Genomic DNA, 26,368 nt, shown 5'->3' on the forward strand with positions numbered 1-26,368 from the left:
AAACCTTGAATTTCCAGAAAACAATGATCACCATTACAGCATGCACAGCATTTTACTATTATTCTGTTCTACTCCATTTTTTTAAACAACAGCTGGTTAGAATCCACAACCCAATAATGGGTCCCACCATATGGTTTGAAAATATATCCGAAGACATACACTCCTGAACACTCAGCAACTCCTGAAATCCTCCTAGTTAGAGGTAAAGTAAAAACAAAAACAAACAAAAATAATAATAAATCCCCTCAATCCTGTGAAAAAAAGGTAATTCCACTTCCCCACAACCATAAAATACACATTACTGCTTGGGCTTCCACCTAATTGAGGATGACCTTGGGCAGTTTCTATTCACATGTCAATAATTACCCAGGCCCTAAAATTCTTCCAGTAACAACAGCTCCTCACTGGAAAGCTACAAACAACCTTCACTAAAATTCCCTTCTCATTCTTACCAAGTCTGGCTCAGAGGCAAATTTTCAACCTCGTCAAATTTTTCAAAAGGAAGTAAGAAGGCAGCAAAATAAAACATCAGCAAAAAAATCCCAATTTGCTAGGAAAGAGACCTTCAACACATTTTTTTTATACTTCCACAAAATGGACCACTAGTTGCAGTAAAAAAGAGTAAAATCAATCTGCAGGGACGGAGTGTAGACGAGTGGTGGCCTGGGGGTGGGAAGCAGACTGTCTGCAAACAGGCTAATGGAAATGTTCTAAAACTGGATTGTGGTGGTGGCTTCACGACTCTAAGTTTACTAAAAATTGAATCGTATGCTTTGAACAGGTGAATTTCAAGGTAAATTATATGGCAATTATTTATTGCAAATTATACCTCAATAAAGCTATTGTAAAAAAAAAAAAAAGATGTATCCATCTGGGTTAGATGAGGAAAAACATCAAGAAGATACACGTTAGGTGCAGAATACCATGTCTGACATGTTCCCATTTGGAATGCACATTACCAACACGGACATTCTTAAAGGCCGTCCAAGGAGCCTGATTACAACAAGTATCTCTGGGAAACGAGTCGGGGGGACAGGTGTGATTTTAACCGTATACCCCTTTGCACTGTTTGAATTCTTTTTTGCCTTGAGCATGTATTAGTTTTCATAAATAGGAAATTAAGTTGGTCAGGAGTCCTCAGAAGCAGGACCCTCACTGTGGTTCATTACGGTGCTAATTTAACACCGTCTTTTGAGGAAGGGGCTAGCCCCATCCCTCAGAATTTAAATATTTCTCAAAAGACTATCTTAAAAAGGTGACTGTCTTGGATAACACGATACCAAAAGTGACAGAAACCTTAGTTTGAAATCTTACTGCATAAACCCAACAGGAAGAGAATTTGAATGCCCTTTAAGGAGCAACATGTGGGTTTTTTTTAAGATTTGGGAGTCAGCTTCTGCAGGTGCTGAAACAAAAGAGAGCGGTGTAGGTTTTGCAATTATACATCTGAAAACGCATTCAATACACTCTGTACAAAGATAAGACTACACGCATCTAGAACACGGAAAATATACTCCTCCACAAAATTTATTAAAAATAAAAAGAACACAAGTGAAAAAAAAAAAAACTAAAAATGAACCCAAAAGGCCTCTGAATACCACACGCCCAAAGTCTGTAACCGGATCTCTGTTAGCTGCCCCGACCCGGGTCTGGATTCTGCCTTCCTGCCTCACCTCGTTTCTCGGCTTGTGTTCGTCTGATCAGGCGTCTTACCTTGTTAGTCAAGGTCACAGACACTCTGACAATTAGGAATTTGTGGCTCCCTGAATCCTCCTGTCCCCAACTTTCCCAAAACGGAGTCACCCTCCAGCCTCAAGCCCACTCTGTCATCACAGCGTTTCCTGAGTTAGAACCCAAGGTAACCAGAATTGGGACCACAAAATACTAGCACCCCCAGCATCACGCGTAAGACACATCTAACCTGCACCCAAGATTACTGGGGCTCTTCCCACCTAGATCCTCCTTGTTTGTGGCACATCTTCCTCCTCCCTGCAGAGCCATGCCTGAAAAACATCCACCAGCACTGCCAGATCTTGACACAACCCCCCCCCAACTACCAGCCCACTCGCCTCTGCCCCCGCACCAGCCCCTCCCTGCAGGGCTCGCCCTCTGGTTTCACCCCCACCCCTGCATCTCTACTCTCATCTCCCTGTGCTACTTGGATGATTTCAACTACACTATTCAACACTCAGTCACCTATATGTACTCGACAAATGCACGGTATGTCCTGGACCCTGGGGGTGGGGGGTAGAGGAGGATGATGGGATTTTTGTAGGTAACATTCAGGTCGGTGTTTTGCTTCTTTAACGACAGCTTTACTGACACCTAATTCACACACGATAAAAACCACACTTTTCAACATTTTTCATATATTCACAATTGTGAAGCCATCATTACATTCTAATTTTAGAACTTTTCATTACCCCTGAAAGAAACCCAATACCCACTTAGCATCCAGACTAGTGTTTCTGTGAAAAAAAAAAACAGAACATTTGTCAGAGTTCCAGACTTGCCAACTTTTAGAACATTTACAATTATAAAGTGCTCATGATATCCAAAGACTGTACAGTATGTGATCGAGATTAATATAGTTAATAATTACTCACTGTTGGGCCTCTGCAGTTTAAAGGACAGAGGTAAAGTTTTCCCTTGGGGAAAAAATTCAGCACAAGTATTAAAATAACAAGCAACAATAAAGAGCAGTTTGTATTTGGATCGAGCCTCATGGCTTTTAAATACAATGGCTTTTTTTCTATCCTCCCAAGCCTCTAGATAGGCCTGCAGAGTATTTACAAACCGGAGCCTGAAGTTCAGGGGCACATGTCTGACCCACACAGTCACCTACGTGGGTCCCCCAGCCCAGCTCTTCTGACCCTCTGTCTTTTTTCCTGGACCCCCACTTTCTCCACTCTTCTATCACAGTTCAATGAGCAGGCTATGTGTTACTGCTAAGAAATTCCAATTTCATATCTGACTGGGGGCAAAAAAAAAAAAAAAAAAGCCTATTTATGCTCTCCACCCAACAAAACAGGCCTTTGTTTTGTGCTAAGGCCTTAGAGATTTTGTTAGCACTGGTCCAGCTGTGACACACAGACACTGGTTCAATGGCCTATGTAAATGTTCTTTGTTCAGCGTGGAGAACGTGAGCCCTCTCTAAAGCCCAAGTCCTAGGTTCTCCTGAGGCCGCCCTCAAAGTCAGCGACAGAGCCTGACTGACAGGAAGTGCCTGTGCCTTGCTCAGTGGCTGGGAAGATAGGTTAAAGTTAGAAATTTTTAATTAAAATGAGGTAAAAGTCTAATTACTTAAGTTGTCTCTAGGATAACATCATTTCTTACTCACCAAGGGCTTATTATAGCCTGAACCACTGGGAACCACCGGCTCCACCTGGGTAACCAGAAAAAACAGCTCGCTTTTTCCAGGAACATTAACTCTGTTTTCAGACAGAGGTAGTATTTACTGGGTTTGCTCATTAGTCACTAAGCCTTTAATGGCCTTAAAGAGATTAACAAATTCTGAAAAGTAATCTATTGTGGGTAACAATGGTGAAGGCTTCCCTATGGCTACAGAAAACCACCACAGTGCGGAACGTGGAACACTGATGCTCATATCACACACACAACACACACACAAACACACACACACACACACACACACACGAATACAACTCCCCATAGGTACTATATATTTATACGCACTGGTTACATAATGGTAACAAATTTTATACGACAGAAATAAAATGGTTAGTGCACCGTGTTCTAAGAAATTAAACATTTCTATCATATTCAATTCTTGCTCAAAAACAGAAAAAAGTTGGAAGGGTCAACACTATCAAACCAACTAGTGAAGTTACTTCAAATTTAACCTTAAAATACAATGTTCATTACACATTCTGTCATCCTGGAAGGAAGGATAAGCAAGCTGAGAGAGAAGTTAACAGCAGTCCACAGGCTTGGATGACCATACTACTTCACCTCAATGTGAACAACACTTGGACCATTTCCTTTAAGCACAAACACCACCTCCCCTACAAATCTGACTCGGCTCCCCTACTAGAGATAAACTCTGAACTCTCATATTTATAATTCATAACTCTGTATGCATTTTGCTTTCCACCTGGAATCATACTTACATACAAAACATAACTCCTCTATAGAATAAGCTGTTTGAAGGTTAATTCCACATCACATTCATCTCATGGAATCATCTCAACATCAACTTCACCTCCCAGATATCATTCCTCATTGCCTCAGTTCCAGGTACAGAGGTTGGAGAACACTACACACCAGGTAATTTTGTATACACCAGGTAATTTTGTTTCCACACACACTTTACACACCAAATCATCTCTATGGTGATCCACAAGATGGCCTCCAAGATGGCTTCAATGATTGCTGGTAGTCTCACACTTGTACACAATCTGTATGACTAATAAAGGACAGCTCTTGGGCTGTCCCTCTGTAGGGTCATTTACTCTGAGGAAAACCATATCATTGACAGCCTTATGGAAAGGTCCATGGAGTAAGAAATGGATACCTCCTACCAAAGACTACCCAAGTCAAGCTTTGAGGTACCTAAATCTCCAGCCAACAGCTTGACTTCAAACTCATGAGAGACCCTGAGCCAGAACTATGTAGCCAGCAAGTCTCAGACTCCTGACCTTTAGAAACTGTGTAAGGTAATGAATGTTTGGGTTTTTTTTAATGTTTACTTATCGAGAGAGAGAATATGTACCTGCACGCATGTGTGGGGGAAGGGCAGACAGAGAAAGGGAGACAGAGAATCCCAAGCAGGCTCTGAGCTATCAGCACAGAGCCCAGTGCAGGGCTCAATCCCACGAACCGTGAGATCAGGACCTGAGCCAAAATCAAGAGTCAAACACTCAACCAACTGAGCTACGCAGGCACCCCAATGTTTGGTTTTTTCAACCTGCTTATGTTTTAAGATAACATATTAGGCAACACAAAAATTCATATGAACTTGTTATCATATGTAAGGCATTCTCCATACCACTTTTATCTGAAATTTTCTTTCCTACGCCCACCTATCAAAATTCTGAAGGTTGAGATTCGGTGGAGCTTATCTTTTATGAAAATGCTTTAGATTCTCCTTCACCAGAATCACCTACTCCTTTCCGTTCATTTAAATTGTGTGAGTCACTTTCACAGTGAGATTAGTCTGTCTTAGGTAGCAGTGAAAGTTCACAGACCTGCATCCCACACAAACCATTAGCTCCTCAAAGCACAGATCAGGTCTTGATCTTCTCTTCGACAGTCTAGCCTACTCAAATCACGGATCCTCAGCCATCCCACACCTGTGCACAGAAAAAACTAGCAAGTGATGATTTTACCAGACATTAGTTAGGATCAGGCTGATCCCTAGTAATAAAGACTTGATTACCTTGACTAAGTGACTATACCAGGGATCACATTTGGAAAATGGGGAGAATTGGAAAAAGAAAAATGGACGGACTGGTCCTGGGCTCAATTCAACTTTTCCTTCCTTTCCCTACCTCTACACTTTCCCTGGTAACCCCACCAGAAGAGAATGGGGAAGGAGAAATAATTCATAGAAAACTGTGTCCACACATTCACAGAGGAAGGGAGGTGCACAGGTAGTTGAGGAATCAACAGAACACCACCCTCCAACGTCAGATGCAATGGCAGCCAGCAGCGGAGGGAGCTGGTCACAGAGCATGAGCCTGGGAATCAGACCCATCTGGGTTTGCATCTTGATTCCACACTTAGGAACCAGAAGACCAAGGAAGAAAGCATCCACTTCTTGGACCTTCAGATCTCCCTCTCTCTGCCCCTCCCATGTACTTTCTCTTGAGCTCACTCTCTCACACTCTCAGATTAATAAATAAATTTTTTAAAAAAAGAAATTATAATTTCTAGAATTTACAGGTATCACAAAAACCTACTCTGGGGCCTAGGAATATAAAAAAAACTTACTAAGAATTGGATAGTTCCATTTTCAACATGAAGCACATGTATTAAATGTCTATTAAGATTCTAGTACATTCCACCATATTAGGCACCAAAGCAGATAACATTATTCAAAAAATGTCATTTATGCTCTCATAACATCTGTGAAATATAGAGATTAAATTTTTAATTTTTTAAAGTTTTTATTGATTTTGAGAGAGAGAGAGAGAGAAAGTGAGAGAATGGTAAGGAGAGGCGGGGGTGGGGAGAGAGAATCCCAAGCAGGCTCCCCACTGTCAGCAAAGAGCCCCATGCGGGCCTTGAATTCACGCATCATGAGATCATGACCCAAGCGGAAATCAAGAGTCTGATGTTTAATCAACTGAGCCACCCAGGCGCCCCCATATTAAATTTTTGAACAATCACAAAAGTCACAGTTTACTCTGTAGACTAATTTGTGAGGTGAAATCCATGAAAAATATTCCAAATCTTAAGTTACATATGGCAAATTTTGTAACTAGCTTTAAAGAAAAAAGTTCAAGAAAGAGTCAGAACCAGGTCATGATGCTTCTTCAAATGAAAGTAATCCTTGTCGGGCAAATGTTTTCTGTAATATTTTGGTCTTTGTTATGAAAAATATCATTATAACACTATGAGTAATTAGTAAGTACAGTACATCTCAATTTTACCAACACACAAGGCTAGGATTCTGCAATAGGACACCAAATTCTACCTAAAATAATACAATACTTTAAAAAAATTCGAACAGTTAAAAAACGGTAGGCATCTTACAATATAGGAGACCATAAAGAAACTGATCAATACTCATCAGAACCAAAGGGCCCCTCAAGCTGAGGTTACATGACCTGCTCCCACCCCCCTTCCTGAAGGGCATGGACTCTGTCACACAGCCGAGACCAGCCCCCGCTTCTCCACTGTAACTGCAGTAAGCCCTTTAGCTTCAGATGCCTCCTCTTATATTAAATATTTATTAGGTTTCAGGACAGTGGTCTTCTTGGGGGGAAGTTCATGGGATGCATACATGACTCAAAGCCCACCCCTCTGTTGTTGTTTTTTAATGCTCATTTGTGAAAGCGAGAGAGATATAGAGTGCAAGTGGGAGAAGGGCAGAGAACGAGAGGGAGACACAGAATCTGAAACAGGCTCCAGGCTCTGAACTGTCAGCACAGGGCCTGATGCGGGGCTCGAACCCAGAACCATGAGATCACGATGTGAGCCGAAGTCGGACGCTCAAACGGCTGAGCCACCCAGGTAACCCCCACCCCTCTTTTTCTTAAAAACCTTTTCTATCAGAGTCACTGAAATTAAACCCTGGAGGTTACTGGATTGGCTTTAATATAGTATTCAGTGCCCATTTTAACCAAACCCAAGGGTTTTCACATTTTTTAGGCCATCTCCATCCCTTCAGCACCTCACCCAATTAAGTTGTAACAGGGGAAAAAAAAACTAATAAAGCACTGTATCTATTTAAAACCTTACAAGCCCCTTAGATCTGAGACGTCTGGAAAGAATTAACATTGTAATGAGTTACTCTGTGGGTTATTTCTTAATTTGTTTCCACATGCCACATGAGGTTCAAAATGCACAACTGTCCCAGGTTCTGCTGAGATACTCGGGGAGGGGGAGGACCCCTCTATACCTGGAGAGCCCTGCTGTTAAAATTAGCACGCAAATTCTGGTATCATTTATTGGGTATTTTCACATCCCAAAGCAGAAAGCACAAAAGTAGGTAAGAGATATTCAGGTTTCCTTACCATAGAGTGAGTTTCTGGGCTTTCAAAGGAGATGTTCCCAAGAAGCTCAAAGCTACAAGAGCAACGTTGTCTAAGCACAGCTTGGAGGCAGGGGGGGCAATGTAAGTAGATTTCGACGGCAAGTGACCTCTGAGCATGCGTGGCAGCTGTCATCTTAAAAGCCTGAACACATCTTCGGGGTAAAGCGGTTTGCAGGCTACAGAAGCAGCAGGACTATCAGGGAGCTGCTGCAACGCGAGAGCTCCTTCTTCTGTTAATCTAGAACCTAGCTCAATGCCTGGCGCACAGCCTTTGCTGTCGGTGCTCAAAGAGTGGGAACAGGTGATGGTAAGAATCCTAAGCATTTTTCTCCATCTGAAAAACTGCACGTTACAGGAACACCACGTCCAGAGGTCGCTGCTGCGGGCACATTACCGGCAGGAAAACCTGACACAGACATCACATTTTTTACTCCAGGGATGGCAGGTTCCTCTACATACTAGGACAACTCCAGACCGAATCAACATTTTCACTCGCCTGAGGCAGAGGAGGAAAAAAAAAAAGTTTTCATTTTCTTATAACTGAACATAAACGTAATGGCCTTTATTCTGAGATAACGTTCTTCCTGACTTGGGAAGGTGTAGAGGGGTGTTAAAAACCTCACACTTATGGGGTACTTGGGTGGCTCAGCAGGTTCTGTGTCCAACTCTTTTTTTTTTTTTAATGTTTTTATTTATTTCTCAGAGAGAGAGACAGCGTGAGCAGGGGAGGGGCAGAGAGAGAGAGGGAGACACAGAACCTGAAGCAGTCTCCAGGCTCTGAGCTGTCAGCACAGAGCCCGATGCGGGGCTCAAACCCACGAACTGTGAGATCATGTACAGACGCTTAACCGACTGAGCCACCCAGGAGCCCCGTCCAACTCTTGATTTAGGCTCAGGTCATGATCTCACAGTTTGTGAGACTGAGACCTGCATCGGGCTCTGCTTGGGATTCTCTCTCCCTCCCTCCCTCCCTCCCTCCCTCTCTCTCTCTGCCCCTCCCCTACTTGTACTCGCTCACTCACTCTCTCTCTCTCTCTCTCCCTCTCTCTCAAAATGGGTAAACAAACATCTAAAAAGAAATCTCACACTTATAAAAAAGATGGTGGCTTCATGTTGGTTGATTTTAATGACTTGGCAAAACAAGGAATTAGCAATCCAGCATGAGCTCCCCACCCCGAATTGTAATCTTACCCATCCATGAAATCATATATATTAGCAATGGTAGTGCTGGGATGTAACACCCACTGGCCCTGCCACAACTTACCTATAACTGTAGCCCCACCTGCTAATACGTGCCAGGCTCACCTAACACCTGTCCCTGCCAAGGACAGAGTAGAAAAGAGGAATAACTGGTTTCGAAGGCGGAGGACACAAGCAATGCTATCTGATTACCAATATATAGTCTAACATGAGGGAAGAACACCCAGACTGGAGAAGGCTAACGATAATTGCACATAAAAGATACATCTGGACTTGTATCCTCCAGAAATGTTCTGTAAGTGAGCCATCGTTACTGACGGCCATTCTTACCCATCAAGCGTACTAAGAGCAGAAAAAATAGTTGATTATCACTTTTAGGAAGTCTACAAAAAATGAAAAAAGATTGGCCAGCGGCCCAAAGCCCCTTTCAGGCTTAATTTCCAAAGAGCCCAATGAGCACATTTTTACAATTTTCCCAGCAACTCTGGTTTAGACCCAGCTTAGTAAGATAGTAAAGCAAATTACCCAGGACTAGGTGTTAATGCAGTGAGCATCATAAAGAGTCAGGGTGACATTATCAGTTAGAATGAAAATACAATAAAATATGTCTAGGCTCAGCAATTTCTCTTCTCCATAGTACCCTCGGCAAACATGCGTGCATAGAAGAATAAACAAATATGTTCAGTGTCGTGTTTATTCGTAATAGTTTTAAAAAATACTCTAAAGAACCAAAATGCCCATTAATAGAAGTTAAATTAAGGCATATTTATTATACTCTGTAACACTACGCAGCAGTTAAAAACGATGCAGTTGGGGCACCTGGGTGGCTCAGTCGGTTAAGCATCCGACCTCGGCTCAGGTCATGATCTCACGGTTCGTGGGTTCGAGCCCCACGTCAGGCTCTGTGCTGTTAGCGCAGAGCCCACTTCGGATCCTCTGTCTCCCTCTCTCCGTCCCTCCCCCATGCCTGTTCTCTCTCAAAATTCAACATTAAGAATACATAAATAAAATAAATAAATTATTTTAAATTAAAAAAATAAAATAAAAATAAATAAAAATTTAAAAATTAAAGAAAAAAGGAAAAATTAAATTAAATTAAATTAATATTTGAAAGTCTCACTCGGCAGTAGCTCAGGAAGCTCCCCACCACACAGAGCTGCGGAAACCCAGAGGAGCACATAGCGTAGGCTAGGATTCGCCTTGTGAAAAGGCACACAGATGCAAAAATCAACTCTACAACTGTTGCCCACCTGTGGTCCCTGAACGAGCAGCATCGATGTCACCTGGGAACTTGCTAAAAATGCACATTCTCAGGCCCCGTCCCGGACCCACTGAGTCAGCACTCTGAGTCAACACTAAGTGTTTGAACAAGCCCTCAGGTGCAAGCAAAAGCTTGAGAACTGCGAGTCTCCACACGGGTCCCTGAGTAAGAGCATGACTCCCCAACTGAGGTCTGAGCAGATACCTTTATCTACATTCTTTAGCCCCCACCTTACCTTTCTTCTTTTTTAAACAAGGGGAGTGTATTCATGCATTGCTCCCAAAAGTTAAAAGTAACATTTTTTAGCTACTACCCGTGCCATGAAGGGATTGGAGACATGGTTAAAACCCTGCCATCAAGGTGGAGGAAAACCAGATGGAATAGAAGGATGGAGGTTCCCCGTGAGCTACTGAAATGCCAGGGGTCACAAAAATCACGAAACACAAGCCATGTAGGAATCTGAACCCTCGGCAGAGCTTGGCTGACCTCGCCAGTGTCTCCCGCAGAGTGTGCACGACACTCACACGACAGGAGGAAGCACAGCGCGCTACCGGACGGTAAGAAAATGCAGACCCCGTTCTGGAAAAGCTAAACTTTTACCAAGTCTTCTGTTGGCCTGCTGTGTTGATTCCTTAGCACTACAGGCTGCCGTGCCCAGGGCTGCCCCCAGCCTGCACTGGCATCTTTACATTTGCTGGGGCTGGTTCCCTGGCCAGTACGGAAAAGGCAACAAGAAAGGAGGCTTCGAAATATAAGTAACAAATGTTAGTGAGAAACCCCAGCCACCATCCTTCTAAGCCTTAACATCCCCCTTCCAGGCTCCAGGGCCTGGAAATGCGTGAGCTCACACGCACCCAACACACAAACACACACACACACCTGTACTTTATTTCTCACTAACTTCAAAGAAGTAAATCCACCATGACTGTCAATATTTAGGAAGATAAACACACAAGTGTAGTCTGGAATCCACTTTAAAAATAAGGTTATAGAGGGACACCTGGCTGGCTCAGTCAGGTGAGCGTCCGACTTTGGCTCAGGGCATAATCTCACAGTTTGTGGGTTCGAGCCCTACATCAGGCTCTGTGCTGACAGCTCAGAGCCTGGGGCCTGCCTTCAGATTCTGTGTCTTCCTCTCTGTTCCTCCCCCACTCTTGCTCTGTCTCTCTCTCCTTCAAAAATAAATCAACATTAAAAAAATTTCTTTAAGTAAATAAAATAAGGTTATGGAAACCTGTAATATAAAAATAGGATTAGCCATAATTAATTTTCAACTGAGAGATAGCAATAAGAGACAATGTTTCAATCTCCCTATTATAGCTACAAGTCATGTTCCAAACTAGGAACAAAAATAACTGGTATTTTATAAGGAATTATTAATTTTCCACTTCTAAATTTTTTAAGCAAGACTATCACTGATTTGGTTATCAAAAATGCATAGTATTATGTTTTCACGCATATGTGGATCTTGAGAAAATTAACAAAAGACCATGGGGGAAGGGGAAGGGGGAAAAAGTTACAGAGAGGGAGGGAGGTAAACCACAAGAGAGGAGAGAAACTGAGGGTGGATGGGTGAAGGGGGGGAGGGGATGGGGGGTGATGGGCATGGAGGAGGGCCTTGTTGCGATGAGCACTGGGTGTTGTATGTAAGCCAAGTTGACAATAAATTATATTAAAAAGACGCATGGTATCAACCTTGACACATATCCTACGACAACTTAAAAAGCCAACATCTAAAACAGCCTAGATATTCTTACCTTAGCTTTGGGATAAAAGATTGAGTAGAAGTCTCACTGTCTGTAACAAGTACTCTTCAAGTTTCACTGAAGAGAAAAAGTGGAATGAGAGCACATTCTCACTCCTGGACTTTGGAAACATCAGCTCCTTCGGTTTCAAGCTTTATTCTCTTGGATATTGTGAGGTCATCACACCCACTTGTTCTTTGACACAAACCCATGCTGAAAGTGACTGCAACACCTACAAAGAGACAGCTGTGTGCCATTCAATTATCTGGGCCATGCTTCTCCGTGGTACAGAGAAAAATAATCTCTTTTTAACCTGAAGGCGGGCAGTTTCCCTTCTCATCTGCCACCATTCAGCCAATTTTTGTCTTCCTTTAACAAGGCCAAATTTTTAGCTATACCCGTTTAAGAAGCTTGGGTTCTTTACCTAGAGAAAATGAAGCAAAAAGTTATAGCCTCATATAATAGAAACATCCGATTTTTAAAAAAGAAAAGGTTTAACACTACCTCAAGAGTCATAAAGGAAAATGTTTACCTCTAAAGAGAACAGACTTAAAACTTGAGGGAAAAAAACTGTAGTGCAAGGTGTAAGCTCTATTAAGAGATCGTTTTGTGTTATGTCCACTGTAATAGGTCTACTCCTAAATGAGGTAGGAAGCAAGTTCAGTTAAAAGCAAGATGGAAGAGAACCGCCTTTATGTCAATATTTGTCAGAGGAGACCTAAGCAGTTCCTGATAAGCAGCTTTCAATATAAACAAGAGCCCTAGGCCGCTCTCACTTGGATAACAGAATGCTGTGTCCCTGGGAAGCCTCTACCTTCCTGGGGCACCTTCTAGAACGGACATTTCCGAATGCTCAGGAACCTGCCTCCACCTCCCCCTGATGGCCGCACACCTCAGGAGCAGGTCATCTTTTTCCTCCCCCTCTCCTCCATCTGAAGATGAGGGGCCAGCTTCATCGTCGGGGAGGCTGGAGGGGCAGGCCAGCCCGCAGCAGTGACTAACAGAGGCCCCTGGGAAGAGGNACTAGATTTAATATCCAAAACGGTGACTGGCAAATCCAGCTTTAAAGAAGATCTCTTTCTGTGAAAGAAGTCAGGCCCAAGCAGGCCTCGGGTTCCCTCTGAGCAGAGGAAACGTGATATCCTGAAGGCCTACCAAAGCAAGCAGCCTGTGTTTCAAGTACATGCTTGTGATGAAGAACCGGGGTAGTGACTGGACTGGGTGTGTGCAGGGGAGAGGGAGGAGGGCCGGCAGACAAACACCAGCGAGTACAGGAAATGAGGTCTGTACTTTGGTTTTTACTTTCATTAAAATGTGTTTATGCTTCCCTGGGTAGAGCTGTCCCTTAATTAACAGGTATATTCTAAGAAAGGATTCTGCTGAGACACAAACAAATGTGGGAGGAGGGTGCTTCAAATTACACAGGTCTCCAGGCCTTTCTACGTAAAAGAAATGTCTGAGGGGCGCCTGGGTAGCTCAGTCGGTTAAGCATCCGCCTCTTGATTTCGGCTCAGATCGGGATCCCAGGCTCGTGGGATCAAGCCCCGCGTCGAACTCTGTGCTGAGCGTGGAGCCTGCTTGGGATTCTCTCTCCCTCTGCCCCTCCTGCACGTGCTTTTGCACCCCCTCTTCTCTAAAATAAAAAAATAAAAAATAGGGGCGCCTGGGTGGCTTAGTCGGTTGAGCGTCCGACTTTCCCTTAGGTCATGATCTCACGTTTCGNAAAAATAAATAAAAATATAAAAAATTTAAAAAATTAAAAAATAAAAAACAAAATAAATGTTTCATTGTTTTGCTTTCATACATTTTTATGTATGTTTACATTTATGTTTAATTTGTGGTTTAAAAAAATGGTAAAGAATTACTGCAAAGCACAGAAAAACACTAAACACATGAAGTACAGCTGTTTTAATCCTGAGATGCCAGGGAAGGGAAGGAAGTTAATGGAGGTCACGGCTGCTTCCCGAATAGCCCCAGGGGGGCTGCCCACTAGCTCCCGCTGGAGTAAGCAGAGGTGTACTTTTCAGGAGGAACAAATTCCTCAAAAGGTGCGAGAGCTCCCCCAAGCACACCAGACAGAGGTGAGTGGGGGGCTTGCTGGCCAGCACTTCCACATCTCAGCGGGCCTTCCCCCCAAGACAGCAATCTGCAGCCCCAAGGACTCTGCTCGACTGGCATCCAAACATGTCACTCATCCATGGTTAACACCGAGATTCACAGGCAAAATTCCTCACACTGGAGACCTGGTATAATTAAATACGTAAGCTCCATTTTGGCAAATTTATATCTGGAACAAATCCATTCAAAATAAAGTCTCAAGGGTCACCTGGGTGGCCCAGTAGGTTAGGCATCCGACTCTTGATTTCAGGTCAGGTCATGATCTCACGGTCTATGGATTTGAGGCCTGTGTTGGGCTCTTGCTGACAGTGTAGGCGGGGCCTGCTTGGGATTCTCTCTCTCTCTCTCTCTCTCCCCACTCCTCCCCTGTTTGATGTCCATCTTTCTCTCTCTCAAAAGACATAAACATAAAATAAGGCCTGTCTACATGATTGAGAGGTGGTAAAATATTACAAACTATATGATACTGGGTAGTGTTTTAAGCCCCCACACTTCATACTCCGTCATCAGTAAGATGGCAAAGGACGAGTCCATCTGAGCAGAGCTGAATTGAGGCTCAAATAAGGCATCTGCTGCCCCGAGCTGCTTGCCTGAAGCCAGGGCCAAGGGTGCACTGAATAGACTGTGAGCATAACTGCCAAATAAAATTCCTCCTTCCCACATGGTACTGGTTGAAAAGAATCAAGAATTTCAAATTCTTCCAAAGCCAAAGGCCAAAACCATCCCTACCTAACCTTCTGGATCCTTCCAGTCACCTTTCCAACCTCACAGAAAATACAGATGTGAGGTGGTCATATTAATGGGAAAATGATCCCATGTTAAAAATTCCCCCAAACCTCAGATTACTGTCAAAAGCAAAAGGGTGACAGAGAAGAGGCTCCCTGGTGAAGAGAAGCAAGAGTCAGGGTCCCTGGGGGCTCCCATTGTGCTCTGGGGGCAAATGTGGGTGAAAGCGCCTGGAGCCCACACAGAAGATGCCACCCACCCCACAGCCTCTTCCTCAGCCCAGGGAGCTGGAGCACTTGCTGGTGGCCACCAGGTCCAGAGTCCAAGGTGGTGGATGTGACAATATGGCAAATGTCCATACTCCGGGATGGTGCAGGCCTAGAATTGCAATTGACTAGCCACTCCCCTCAATTCCTTTGAGGAACAAAAATCAAAAGTTCCTCCTCATCTTCTGGTAAATTTTAAAAATTACTACTTTGCCTAGTGTTTCTCCTTTGGCCAGAATTCATACAGAGACCTGAAAGAGTCTATTAGTTTTAATAAAGTATGAGTTTTGAAAATTTCCAGTTAATAATTTGAAATATTTTTTTTGAGGCTTTGAATCATTACACACTTGCCAGAAAGAGAGAGAGAGAGAGAGAGACAGAGAGACAGAGAAAGAGAGAGAGACCTAAAATAACTTTGCAAAAGCAATGAAATTAATTAATAATAAATGAACAAACTAGGAAATCTGTTTTTCAGGGAGGGTTTTTCATTCCCATAGAAAAAAGTTAATACTAATAAGAAACATAAAATATGCTGAATTAATCCATGAAATCCCTTAAATAAAAGCAAAAGAAAAAGAAAAACAAAACTCTTGGGCTCCATTTTATGACCCCCAAAGTGGGGAAAGATAAAAAGAGAAAGGAGAAAATGGAAATTCAGTGGGGGGAAAAAAGTCAGAAAAAGAGAGAAAAGCTAAGGGAAGGAGGAAGGAACAGCAAAGCTGGATGACAGACACAAAAAACCACAACACACAAAGAAGAAACGGAGGGGAGCAGGCGGATGGATGTGTGTGGTGGGTTTTTTGTGTTTTGGGTTTGTTTGTTTGTTTTGTTTGTTTTTTTAGCTTTAAACATCACTTGCATTTCAGGGAATTACCAGAGTTACCTAGTGCACTTTGAAAAGCTGGCTGTGTCATCAGAGCTCACTGCTTTGAAACTTAACAGCTACAGCTGCCATTATAAATAGAATAATCGGAGTAGAAAAACATCATCAAACCAGTTGCAGTGACCACAGCCCCAGCCAGAAGCAAACCAGCAAACCAGAAGGACTCCCAGGGCTGGAGAACCTTCTGGGGGTTAAAAAGAAGTCTGAAAAGAGATTATAATTCTGGGAAAAATAAAAGTCCCTAAACCAAGAGAAATCTGTTATGTTATCTTTGCTATTAGTCAAAATTTTCACTTAATCCCTGAAGCCATGAGCAATCCACTTAAAAACCACCAGAAGAACAGACTGTAAGGCAGGTTTCCCTTCCAACAGGGACCCAACGAGAACTGCTGATGGGCTCCACTTTGGGACCCTCCACTCTGGAATGAAAATCCTTTCTGGAGAGAACTGAATGAGAGTAGTTGACAAATCCAGACGAACTGCACAAATGCATCCCACAGCCATGGCACTCCACGATGAAAGGATGCACCCACAACTTCAGATTTGCCCTGCGACATCGCCACTTAAAAAAAAAAAAAAAAAAAATCACAGCTTCTCTATGATTTGGCTCAAATGTCACCTCCAAGCAAAATTGCTTCTCTGGCTCTTATAACCACCCAGAGAATGTACAATACCGCACTTTCATTCTGCAAATACTTAATAAGTACTTCTTCTCTGCAAGGCTCTTACCATTAAAGTGAGTTATTGCTCATTGACTTGAGCTCCTTGAAGGTCAAACTCTAGGATATGACTATTAAAATACATTTTGCATTAAAAGCATCTTAACTAAAACCAGTGACGTATAAAGTAAGAGCAAAGCCAGTTACTCTCCCCTGCCTCTGGTTTCCTCTCTCATTGTATAAATTTGCACATGGTCAAACTACCGCCCTCTCTGCATTCAAAAACAAAACCCAACACTCTACACAGGCAAGCAAATCCAACCTCACCCCACCCCACAGAGCCTAAATCTCTCAGCATTACCCACGACCGACCGGGACTCAGCACCAGCCTGGGTCCAGTTTCTGCTCAATCCGCTCGGCCTCTCCACAACCTTTCAAAGTTGAACTCCCTGTGTCTTAACCTGCACCTTCCCCTCCCTGCCCTGAAATGCTCATATTCAAGTTCTGTTCTCTTTCTACTCCCCGTTTTCTCCTGGGCCATCTCAGCAACTGAACAGCTGCCAAATATCACATGTCCCCCAAACCTTGATACCGTGCTTAGCTCCTTCTCTTGAAGACCGGCGTCTCACTCCTGCGCCTAGCCACATACACGTCCCATGAGACCTGGGTAGTAGCTTAAAACATGTGCACAGAGTCACTGACACGCTTCCCACCAAAAGTGGAGTCTCATCTCCCTCTCCTTGAATACGGGCTGGACTCTGTGGCACATTTCTAACAGAAGGAGGAGGAAGTGACGCCTCAGGCTAAGTCATAAAAAGCCACAACGTTTCTGCCTGCCTCTCTGTTAGGAGTCGCACCTTGGGAGACCCCAGATAACACATTACAAGTCTGGGCATCCCGAGGCTGCCTGCTGTTGGGTCAACAGCACAGTCTCTGGCAAAAAAAAAAACAAAAAAACAATACTCAACGCAGGCAAGGAAATAACCGTCATCAAACAGACCCACGCTGGGTTTTTTTTCCTGCAGACCCCGCAGGTAGAAACAGGTGCCGAGGAGCCCCGCCCGCAGGGAGTGTACGAGCCCCGCCTCCCGCTCCAAGTCACCCCAGCTGAGGCTGAGCAGAGACCAGCTGTCCTCGCTGAGCCCTGCCCAAATGACAGATCTGTGACCATAATAAACGCTGTCTTTTCAAACACTGGGTTTTAACATGGTTTGTTATGCAGCTTTGGACAACTGCAAAGATCTCCACTGTGACAGACCCCAAACTAAATTCATGCTCTCCCTCCCTCCCTGCATCTGCTCTTCTTTCTAGATTTTCTCTCCCAGCTCCTTTTCCATGCAATCTGAAAGCCCTTCTCTGCTCTTCTCTGCCCTCAGATCCCCTCCACCCTGGACATCCGAAGCACCGTGACCTGGAGGTCTCTCAGGAACCCAGCACCCTCACTTCTGGTGTGAACGTTAATAAAGCAAAACCGCACTGAAATAGAGCCGGGAGGTGTGGCAGAGCGAGGCGTCTTGCCCTCCTGCTCAGAGGCAGCTGCAGACCCGGCAGGAAGAGACCCTCCTCCTGTCCCAACAGGAGGAAGAAACGACGACAGAAAGTCCCGGCTGGGCCAATGAAAAGCCACCACGCTCAGAAGTCCCCGCTTACTCCAGTGGACTTTTGTTCACGACAGTCTTCCCAACTTCCCACTTTCTCCCCACTCATCCCTTTTGTCCAGTGGACTTTCCTACGGTTTTGCCATAGTTGGCCTGTCCTAAATTGCAATTCTCCGTTATTCCCAAATAAATCCATCTTTTGCTAATAAAATAACTGGCAGTGTTATTTCTTAAGGTGAAGCCTGGCGGGGACTACACGGACAGTGACAGCCCTTAGCTGGCTTGCTAGGACCTTCTACTCAACGGCCAAAGTAATATTCTAAAACTAAACTCCCACGCGCCTACCACCCGCTTAGCACCTGTAGAACACAGTCAGATTCCTGATCCCAGCACGGAAGCCCGCTCACATTCCCCGGGGACTACCCGAGACTCCGGCCCCAGGGCGACCACCTTTATGCCCTTTCAGGCCACTGCACCTTAGCACATGTTGACTCTCCTCCATAAAAATCCCTTCGTCTCCCTTCCTTCTCTCACCGCTTACAAAGACTCCTACTTAGTCTTCAAGCCCAAGTTCAAAGGTCAACTACTTTGAGAATCTTTTCTGATGACCCGGCCAGAGCGGCTCACTTCCTCCTCCATCACTTATGCAAGCCCGTGCAGCACCCACCTCTCTGCAGGGCTGCAGGGCTGTGTTTCCCCGGGGCGGCCTGGGGGCAGCCACCACGTCCCGCTTGCCTTCAAAAAAATGTTTAAGTTGAACTGGAAACCACTGAGTCAATATCCCACAGAAATATCTAATATTCTGTTTCAGAATCAGTACCATTGAGCACCAGAGCTAGTCACAGAATTTCACTTAATTTTCTCAAATATCTGGAGTATTATCAGCCTCAAAGAGGTTTGGTGATCTATCCAGTGTGTCACAGCCACAAAATGATGAAGCCAAATTCTGAACCCAGATAAAACTTCAAGCCCAGCACTCTCTGCCCTAAACATTTACAATCAGTTCTGAAGTGCAAGGACAGACACACAGCCACGTTCTGGCACAGATAACACCCCTCAGAGCCCCACACCCACGGCTGCTACCACAGCATGCTGCTCTTTGGAACAACACCTTTGAGAGGCAAAAAGGAGACTGCATGTCACTTTTAGGAAGTATAATGTGTCGTGTAAGGCCATGTATTCTACAGCCAAATTAAACCCCAGATTCAAACCCAGATCTGTCTGTCCCAAGCTACGTGCCCCTGGAGAAATTATTCGTCCATCCCCTGACACTTCATTTCTGCATTTATAAAGCAGGGGTATTATGAGCCCAAGGGTTTCTTGTGAAGATAGTAAAAAATAAAACATGAAAAGCATTTAGAACATAAAACACACTCAGCAAATTCCATCGCTGGTTATAGGAGGAGTAGAAGGAGTCTTTGTAAAAGTGACAGAGTAAAACCTTAGCTGGAAAACTTAGGTAATTATAATGCATATAATTATAATATAATTATGATAGGGCTGGAGCTGTGTCCCTACAGATTCCAATTTTATTTTAATTAGTTGGAAAAAAATATTTCTAGAAAGTATGAAGTATCCCCAGGGCTTTAAACTGGTTAGCAAATGTAGCTTGAATTTCTCACGGGCTCCTGGTGATTCTCTGAGGGACAGAGGTGTGGGACCAAGTTTCTAAAGCACCCTCCGCATGGAGCACAGTATGTGTGGGACATCGTGATGGTTCAGCTTCTGTTTACTCGTATATAAAATGAAAATGACACCAGTCCTATCCCCCACCAGCGTTAAAAGACTCAAATGAGGGGTGCCTGGGTGGCTCAGTCGGTTAAGCGTCCGACTTCGGCTCAGGTCATGATCTCACAGCTCGTGGGTTCGAGCCCCGCGTCGGGCTCTGTGCTGACAGCCAGCTCAGAGCCTGGAGCCTGCTTCAGATTCTGTGTCTCCCTCTCTCTCTGACCCTCCCCTGTTCACGCTGTCTCTCTCTCTCTCTCAGAAATAAATAAAACATTAAAAAAAAAAAGATTCTCTCTCCCTCTGCCCTTCTTCCCCACAATCTCTCTCTCAAATAAAAAAAAAGACTCAAATGAAGTAATATGTAGAAAAATTAATAAGAGCTTTGCAAAAGCCAGGTGGTAGCATCACCATCATCACCAATACCATTCTGAGTTGTAACAAGGTGATACACCGGAAGTCATATATGAGATCAACGCCAAAATGATAGGTTGATCATCCTTTTGCTAACTGCCCCAATGGCCAAAATGCTTGCATTTTTCTCTCTTTCCAGAATTCTCGTTCTGGTTCACTAGTGGCATGTACTTCTACCACTGTCAACATATCCCTTGCCCTTCTCAACTGTATCCAAAGAAAACTTCTAAAATGTATGGAGACCAGGGCACCTGGGTGGCTCAGTCAGTTAAGCGTCCAACTTTGGCTCAGGTCATGATTTCACATTTCCTGGGTTCAAGCCCCACACTGGGCTCTGTGCTGACAGCTCAGAGCCTGGAGCCCACTTTGGATTCTGTGTTTCCCTCTCTCTCTGCCCCTCCCCTGCTCATGCTCTGTCTCTCTCAGAAATAAACATTCAAAAATTTTTATTTAAAAATAATCGTAATAAAAAGTAAAATGTATTCAGACTATCCATGCCTCCTAAGCTCAGGACACTTTGGAAGCAAATACCTCACTCTGGGAGCACAGCACAGGAAACACACCTCTGAGAGTACTTACTGCGCGCTACATCCAACGTGTGTGGGGGACAAACATGTAACCAGCACCGCCTCCCCCCTCCCTGTGTATGCACACACACCGTTAACATGACACGTAAGAAGTAAATACCAATTTGGCTTCCACTTACAGATCTTCAGTGATTGTGTATGAAACGATAGGCATATGTGGAACATATATTGGCCTGCCAAACCATTATCCTTCTCTACTTTTTAGCCATTCTACCTAATCCCATCTGACTCTATGCTAGAAATCTTTCCAATTAATTATGTACAACAAGACAAACATTTAGGGCATATCTACTATAAACACACTTGACTGAGGGCTAGGAACACAACATAAGAACATTCTTCTATGAGCACCGGGTATTCTATAGAAACCAACTTGACAATAAAATACATTTTTTAAAAAAAAGACCATTCTTCTGTTCTATTGACAGTTTATTTCCAGCCAACTTTAAATCCTAGTGGGTTGGATAAACTCCTATCTTTATTCCTACAGCCCTAATTGCACCAGAAGTTTCCTTTCATACCACTATGCCTCCAACAAAGCTCAGAATACAATGGGTGAAGTCTGATCCTAACAGCAAACTCCCAATCCAAAACTTTACCAAGGTCATATTTTATATAATTTTTTAAACTGACCTTTATGTTTGCATAGCTGTAACATGAAATATACCATGTCTGTAAGCCCTAAACCACTATGTTTAGCACTGACTGATTACAAAAGTGTCCAAAGAGAGAAGACACAAAAACACAGAGAATGAAGAACTGAAAGCCACACAGAGCCATGCAAATTACTCCAAAATATGTCACGAGAAAATATCTGCTCTTAAGACTATATTTTGTTAGTAAAAATAACATTACAAAGGTCCAACATACCAAAAGGAAAGTAAGAACAGGAAAATGAAATATGTGCCACAAAATGCAAAGGTTTAACATGAGCCTGAGGGGGGATGACGAGAAGGTCAAGATCTCAAGAGTAAAATGTGAGTAACCATCTAAAGAAAGGAATAAAAATGGCTAATAAATCTATAGCCTCTCTAGTAAATGGTGAAATTTTAAATGAAAAAAGATGGCATCTTCCCCCTATAAAGTTCATGATTCCTTTTTTTTTTTTTTTTTTTTTTTTTAAAGACAATGACATCTGTGCAGCAAAGAAAACAGGATGAAAACACAACCTTACTGAATGGGAGAAAATATCTGCAAACCATTTATCTCATGAGGGCTTAGTATCCACAATATATAAAGCACCTGGGTGGCTCAGTTGATTAACTGACTGACTTTGGCTCAGGTCAGATCTCACAGTCTGTGAATTCAAGCCCCACGTCGGGCTCTGTGCTGACAGCTCAGAGCCTGGAGCCTGCTTCAGGTTCTGGGTCTCCTTCTCTCTGCCCCTCCTCCACTCATACTCTGTTTCTCTCTCTCTCTCAAAGAATAAACAAACATAAAAAATTTTTTTCAAAAAAGAACTCCTACAACTTGACAACAACAAAAACAAACAATCTGATCAAAAAATGGGCAAAGGACTTGAATAGACATTTCTCTAGAGAAGATGTGCAGATGGCCAACAAACATATAAATATGAAAAGATGCTCCACATCATTCATCATCAGGGAAGTGCAAATCAAAACCACAATGAGCTATCACCTCACACCCATTAGTATACCACTATCAAAAAACAAACAAAACAAACAAAAACCAAAAAAACAGAAAAACAAGTGTTGCTAAAGATGTGGAGAAATAAGAACACTTTCAACTGGCCCCCTTCCATATTTTGCCCCCATACTCCCCAGCCTTCACTCTTCTTTTTAAAATAGCTTTTGGTGGGAATGTAAAATGGTTCAGCCACTTATCCACTATGGAGAACAGGATGAAGGTCCTCAAAGAGTTAAAATTAGCACTACTATATGAATTAGCAGTTCCATTTCTGGGTAGAACAGCATAATGAACAAGAATGTTCATTCACTGATCAAGGAATGAAGAATTGTTGTTCAATGGGTACAGGGTGTCAGGCATCAATATGAAAAAGCTTTAGAGATCTCTTGTACTACAAGGTACATATCATTAACAATAATATCCTATATACTTAAATATGGTTAAGACAGTAGATTTTATGTTTTGTGTTCCTTACCACGATTTAAAGAAAAAAAATGACAATCATGTTTTCCGGAAAGTGACTTGGCAACAGGAATCACAAGTCTAAACAGATTCACATCTTTGGATTGTTTCAGGAAAATCTATCTTAAAACAATTTCTCTTAAAATACCATAACAGCTGAAATGGAAAGCAAGCCATAGTCCAGCAAAGAAATAGCTAAATAACCATCAACTAGTGAAGGGGTACGGTCATCAAAAATTATAGTGTAGAGACACTCGTTTACATGATTTGTTAAAATTCTCATTATTTAGTAGTATCCAAAACAGAATACAAAACTATGTACCATATATACAGTTTGATCATAATGAACATATACTGGACATTCAATTAAGAAAAAGACCAAATTCAAATAAAAGAAAGAAAAACAGGGGCATGGGGACAGGGAAGTAGAGAGGGGAGGGAGATACCAACGGCTATACCAACAGGAATTGTGCTGAATGTTCACCTGGACAAATTGATTCCAATATTCATTTAGAAATGAAATCTGGCGGGGGCGCCTGGGTGGCTTAGTCAGTTAAGCGTCCGACTTCGCTTAGGTCATGATCTCGCGGTTCGTGGGTTCGAACCCCGCGTCGGGCTCTGTGCTGACTGCCAGCTCGGAGCCTGGAGCCTGTTTCAGAGTCTGTGTCTCCCTCTCTCTCTGACCCTCCCCTGCTCACGCTGTCTCTCTCTCTCTCTCTCCTAGAAATAAATAAAAATATTTAAAAAAAAAAAAAAGAAATGAAATCTGGCAAGAATAGCTAGGAAAAAATCTAACAATAAAAAGAAAGATAGAGGGGTGCCTGGCTGGCTTCACAGTGACGCATGTGACTCTTGATAGCAGGGTCATGAGTTCGAGCCCCATGTTGGGCATGGGGCCTACTTTAAAAAAAAGAAAGAAAAGATAAAACAAAAATAGAATAAACAGGAAAGACCAGCCCTTCCAGGTACTTTTGCATATTACGAAGCTACAATAACTTAGTTTAGCTGGTGGGAATGAACAAAAATGTAAAGGAAAAGAATACAGAAATATAGTATATGACAACAGTATTATTTGAAACCAGGAGAAGAAAGATCCATTATCCAGTGACTGGTACTGGGCAACTGAGTGTCAATGGGGTATAGTGGGGTTAACATTCATATCTCATACTTTTCATCAAAATAAATTTCAGATGGATGAAAGATTTAAATGTAAAAACAGTAGGGGTGCGTGGGCGGCTAAGTCGGTTAAGCGACAAGATTCTTGATTTTGGCTCAAGGTCATGATCTCACAGTTCATGGGTTTGAGCCCTACATCAGACTCCACATTGAGTGTGTGGAGCCTGCTTAGGATTCTCTCTTTCCCCATCTCTCTGCTCTTCCCATGCTCCTTTTCTCCCTCTCCCCCTCCCCTCTCAAAATAAACTTTTTTAAAAATGTAAAAAAAAAACCATAAAAACAAAAATTCAAAGTGAGGAAGGCATTTCTAGGAAAAATTCAAAAGCTACAAGCTAAAAATAAAAACAGCTATCATTTAGTATTTTTACTTGGGAAAAAAAATCACTATCAAGTCAAAAGAATAAAGACAAACTAGGGAAAAAATATATTAGCAATTCATATTGTGGACAGAGGGACACATTCTGCAAATGAAGAGAAAAAAGACAACACAATAGAAACTTTGGCAAAGTATATGATCTGCCATTTCACAGAAAAGGAAATCTAGATTGTAAACTTACCAAAAAAGTACAACCACATTCAGATTAAGAAAAATATATAATAAAGCATATGCTAAGAAGCCCCTCTTCTGTGTAAGATCAATGAAGATGAAAGTGTGACAGCGTCCAGGCTGAATGATGGAGGGAAGTGGAAGCCGGCACACTGNCGTGACTTCCACCAAGCAGGATTTAGCACCATCCGAACTGAACAGTCACATTCTTCTAAGAATTCTTCCTACACACATACTGGCACATTTATCAAATGACTTGCATGCAAATGTATTTGCTGCAGATTTGTTTAATAGCAAAAAAGCAGGGGACACCTAAATGGCAATTGATAGGGAAAAGTCAAATATCACCTATTCCAAAACGGAACATGGTACATCTACAAATAGCCATTAAAAATGAAGCAGCTCTATATAATGTTATGTTGAATAATCTCTAAAATAGATACTGTATTTAAGTGCAGGAAGTCAGGTGCTAAACAATTTGTGTGCTACCATTTATGTAACATACACACACACACACACACACCTAAAAGAAGTGTACGCATACCTACACACATCGAGTCTCTCTGGATGGATAGAGAAGAAACTGGTATAATGGTAGCATCACTACCCAAGGGAAGCAGCCTGGGAGACAGAAATGGGAGGAATATTTACATTTTGCAACCTTTTAGTCATTTTGAATTTTGATCATGTGCATTAATTACCTGGTCACACTAGTCAAAATGGCGGAGAAGTACATTTTTAAAATATATTGAGTTTTTATAAAAAGAGTTATAAGATGAAATATTCAGGGGCACCTGGGTGGCTCAGTCAGTTGAGCATTCAACTTCAGCTCAGGTCATGATCCCATGGCTCATGGGTTCAAGCCCTACATCGGGCTCTGTGCTGACAGCTCAGAGCCTAAAGCCTGCTTGGGGTTCCGGGTCTCCTCTCTCTCTGCCCCTCCCCCACTATGCTCTGTCTCTCTCTCTCTCTCTCTTTCTCTCTCTCTCTAAGATAAACTTTAAAACAATAAATTAAATTAAATTAAATATTCAATGAGATTATTTTGTGACTTGTTTAAAAGGATATACATATATGGATAGGTATAAACAAATATGCTAATAATGATTTTTCAGAGTAGGATTATATGAGATTTTTTTCTTTTTCTCTATGTTTACTGATTTTTCTAAAACAAACAACTATTGGGGTGCCCAGGTGGCTCAGTCGGTTAAGCATCCGAGTTCAGATCAGGTAATGATCTCACAGTTCGTGGGTTCAAGCCCTATGTCAGGCTCTGTGCTTACAGCTCAGAGCCTAGAGCCTGCTTTGGATTGTGTGGCTCCTTTTCTCTCTGTCCCTCCCCTGTTCCTGCATCTCAGAGAGATACTCTGTCTCTCTGTCTCTCTCTCTCTGTCTCTCTCTCTCTCTCAAAAATAAACATAAAAAAAGTGAACTACTCACAGCTACCAAAAAGTATTTTTAATTTATTATTTTTAAGCTTATTTATTTTGAGAGAGAGAGAGCAAGCGAGAGAAAGAGAGCGAGCACGAGTGGCAAATGGGCAGAGAGCGAAGGCGAGAGACAGAGAGAATCCCAAACAGGCTCCAAACTATCCGTGTCGAGCCTGACACGGGGCATGAACCCACGAACCATGA

At 42.8% G+C, this 26,368-nt stretch overlaps 1 protein-coding gene across 1 annotated transcript in view; it reads right to left on the reverse strand.

Annotated features, from left to right (window-relative positions):
• TPD52 (tumor protein D52) overlaps positions 1-25,303 on the reverse strand; it is a 100,805-nt gene extending 75,502 nt beyond the window's left edge. Inside the window, exon 1 of the mRNA XM_077774286.1 lies at positions 25,279-25,303. Coding sequence (XP_077630412.1) covers positions 25,279-25,288 — 10 coding nt within the window. The 5' untranslated portion in view covers positions 25,289-25,303. The remainder of the gene's footprint in view (positions 1-25,278) is intronic.
• Positions 25,304-26,368: the final 1,065 nt, after the last annotated feature.

The sequence above is a fragment of the Crocuta crocuta genome, unplaced genomic scaffold, assembly GCF_008692635.1.
Source record: "Crocuta crocuta isolate KB4526 unplaced genomic scaffold, BGI_CrCroc_1.0 scaffold81, whole genome shotgun sequence".
Classification (NCBI taxonomy): domain Eukaryota; kingdom Metazoa; phylum Chordata; class Mammalia; order Carnivora; family Hyaenidae; genus Crocuta; species Crocuta crocuta.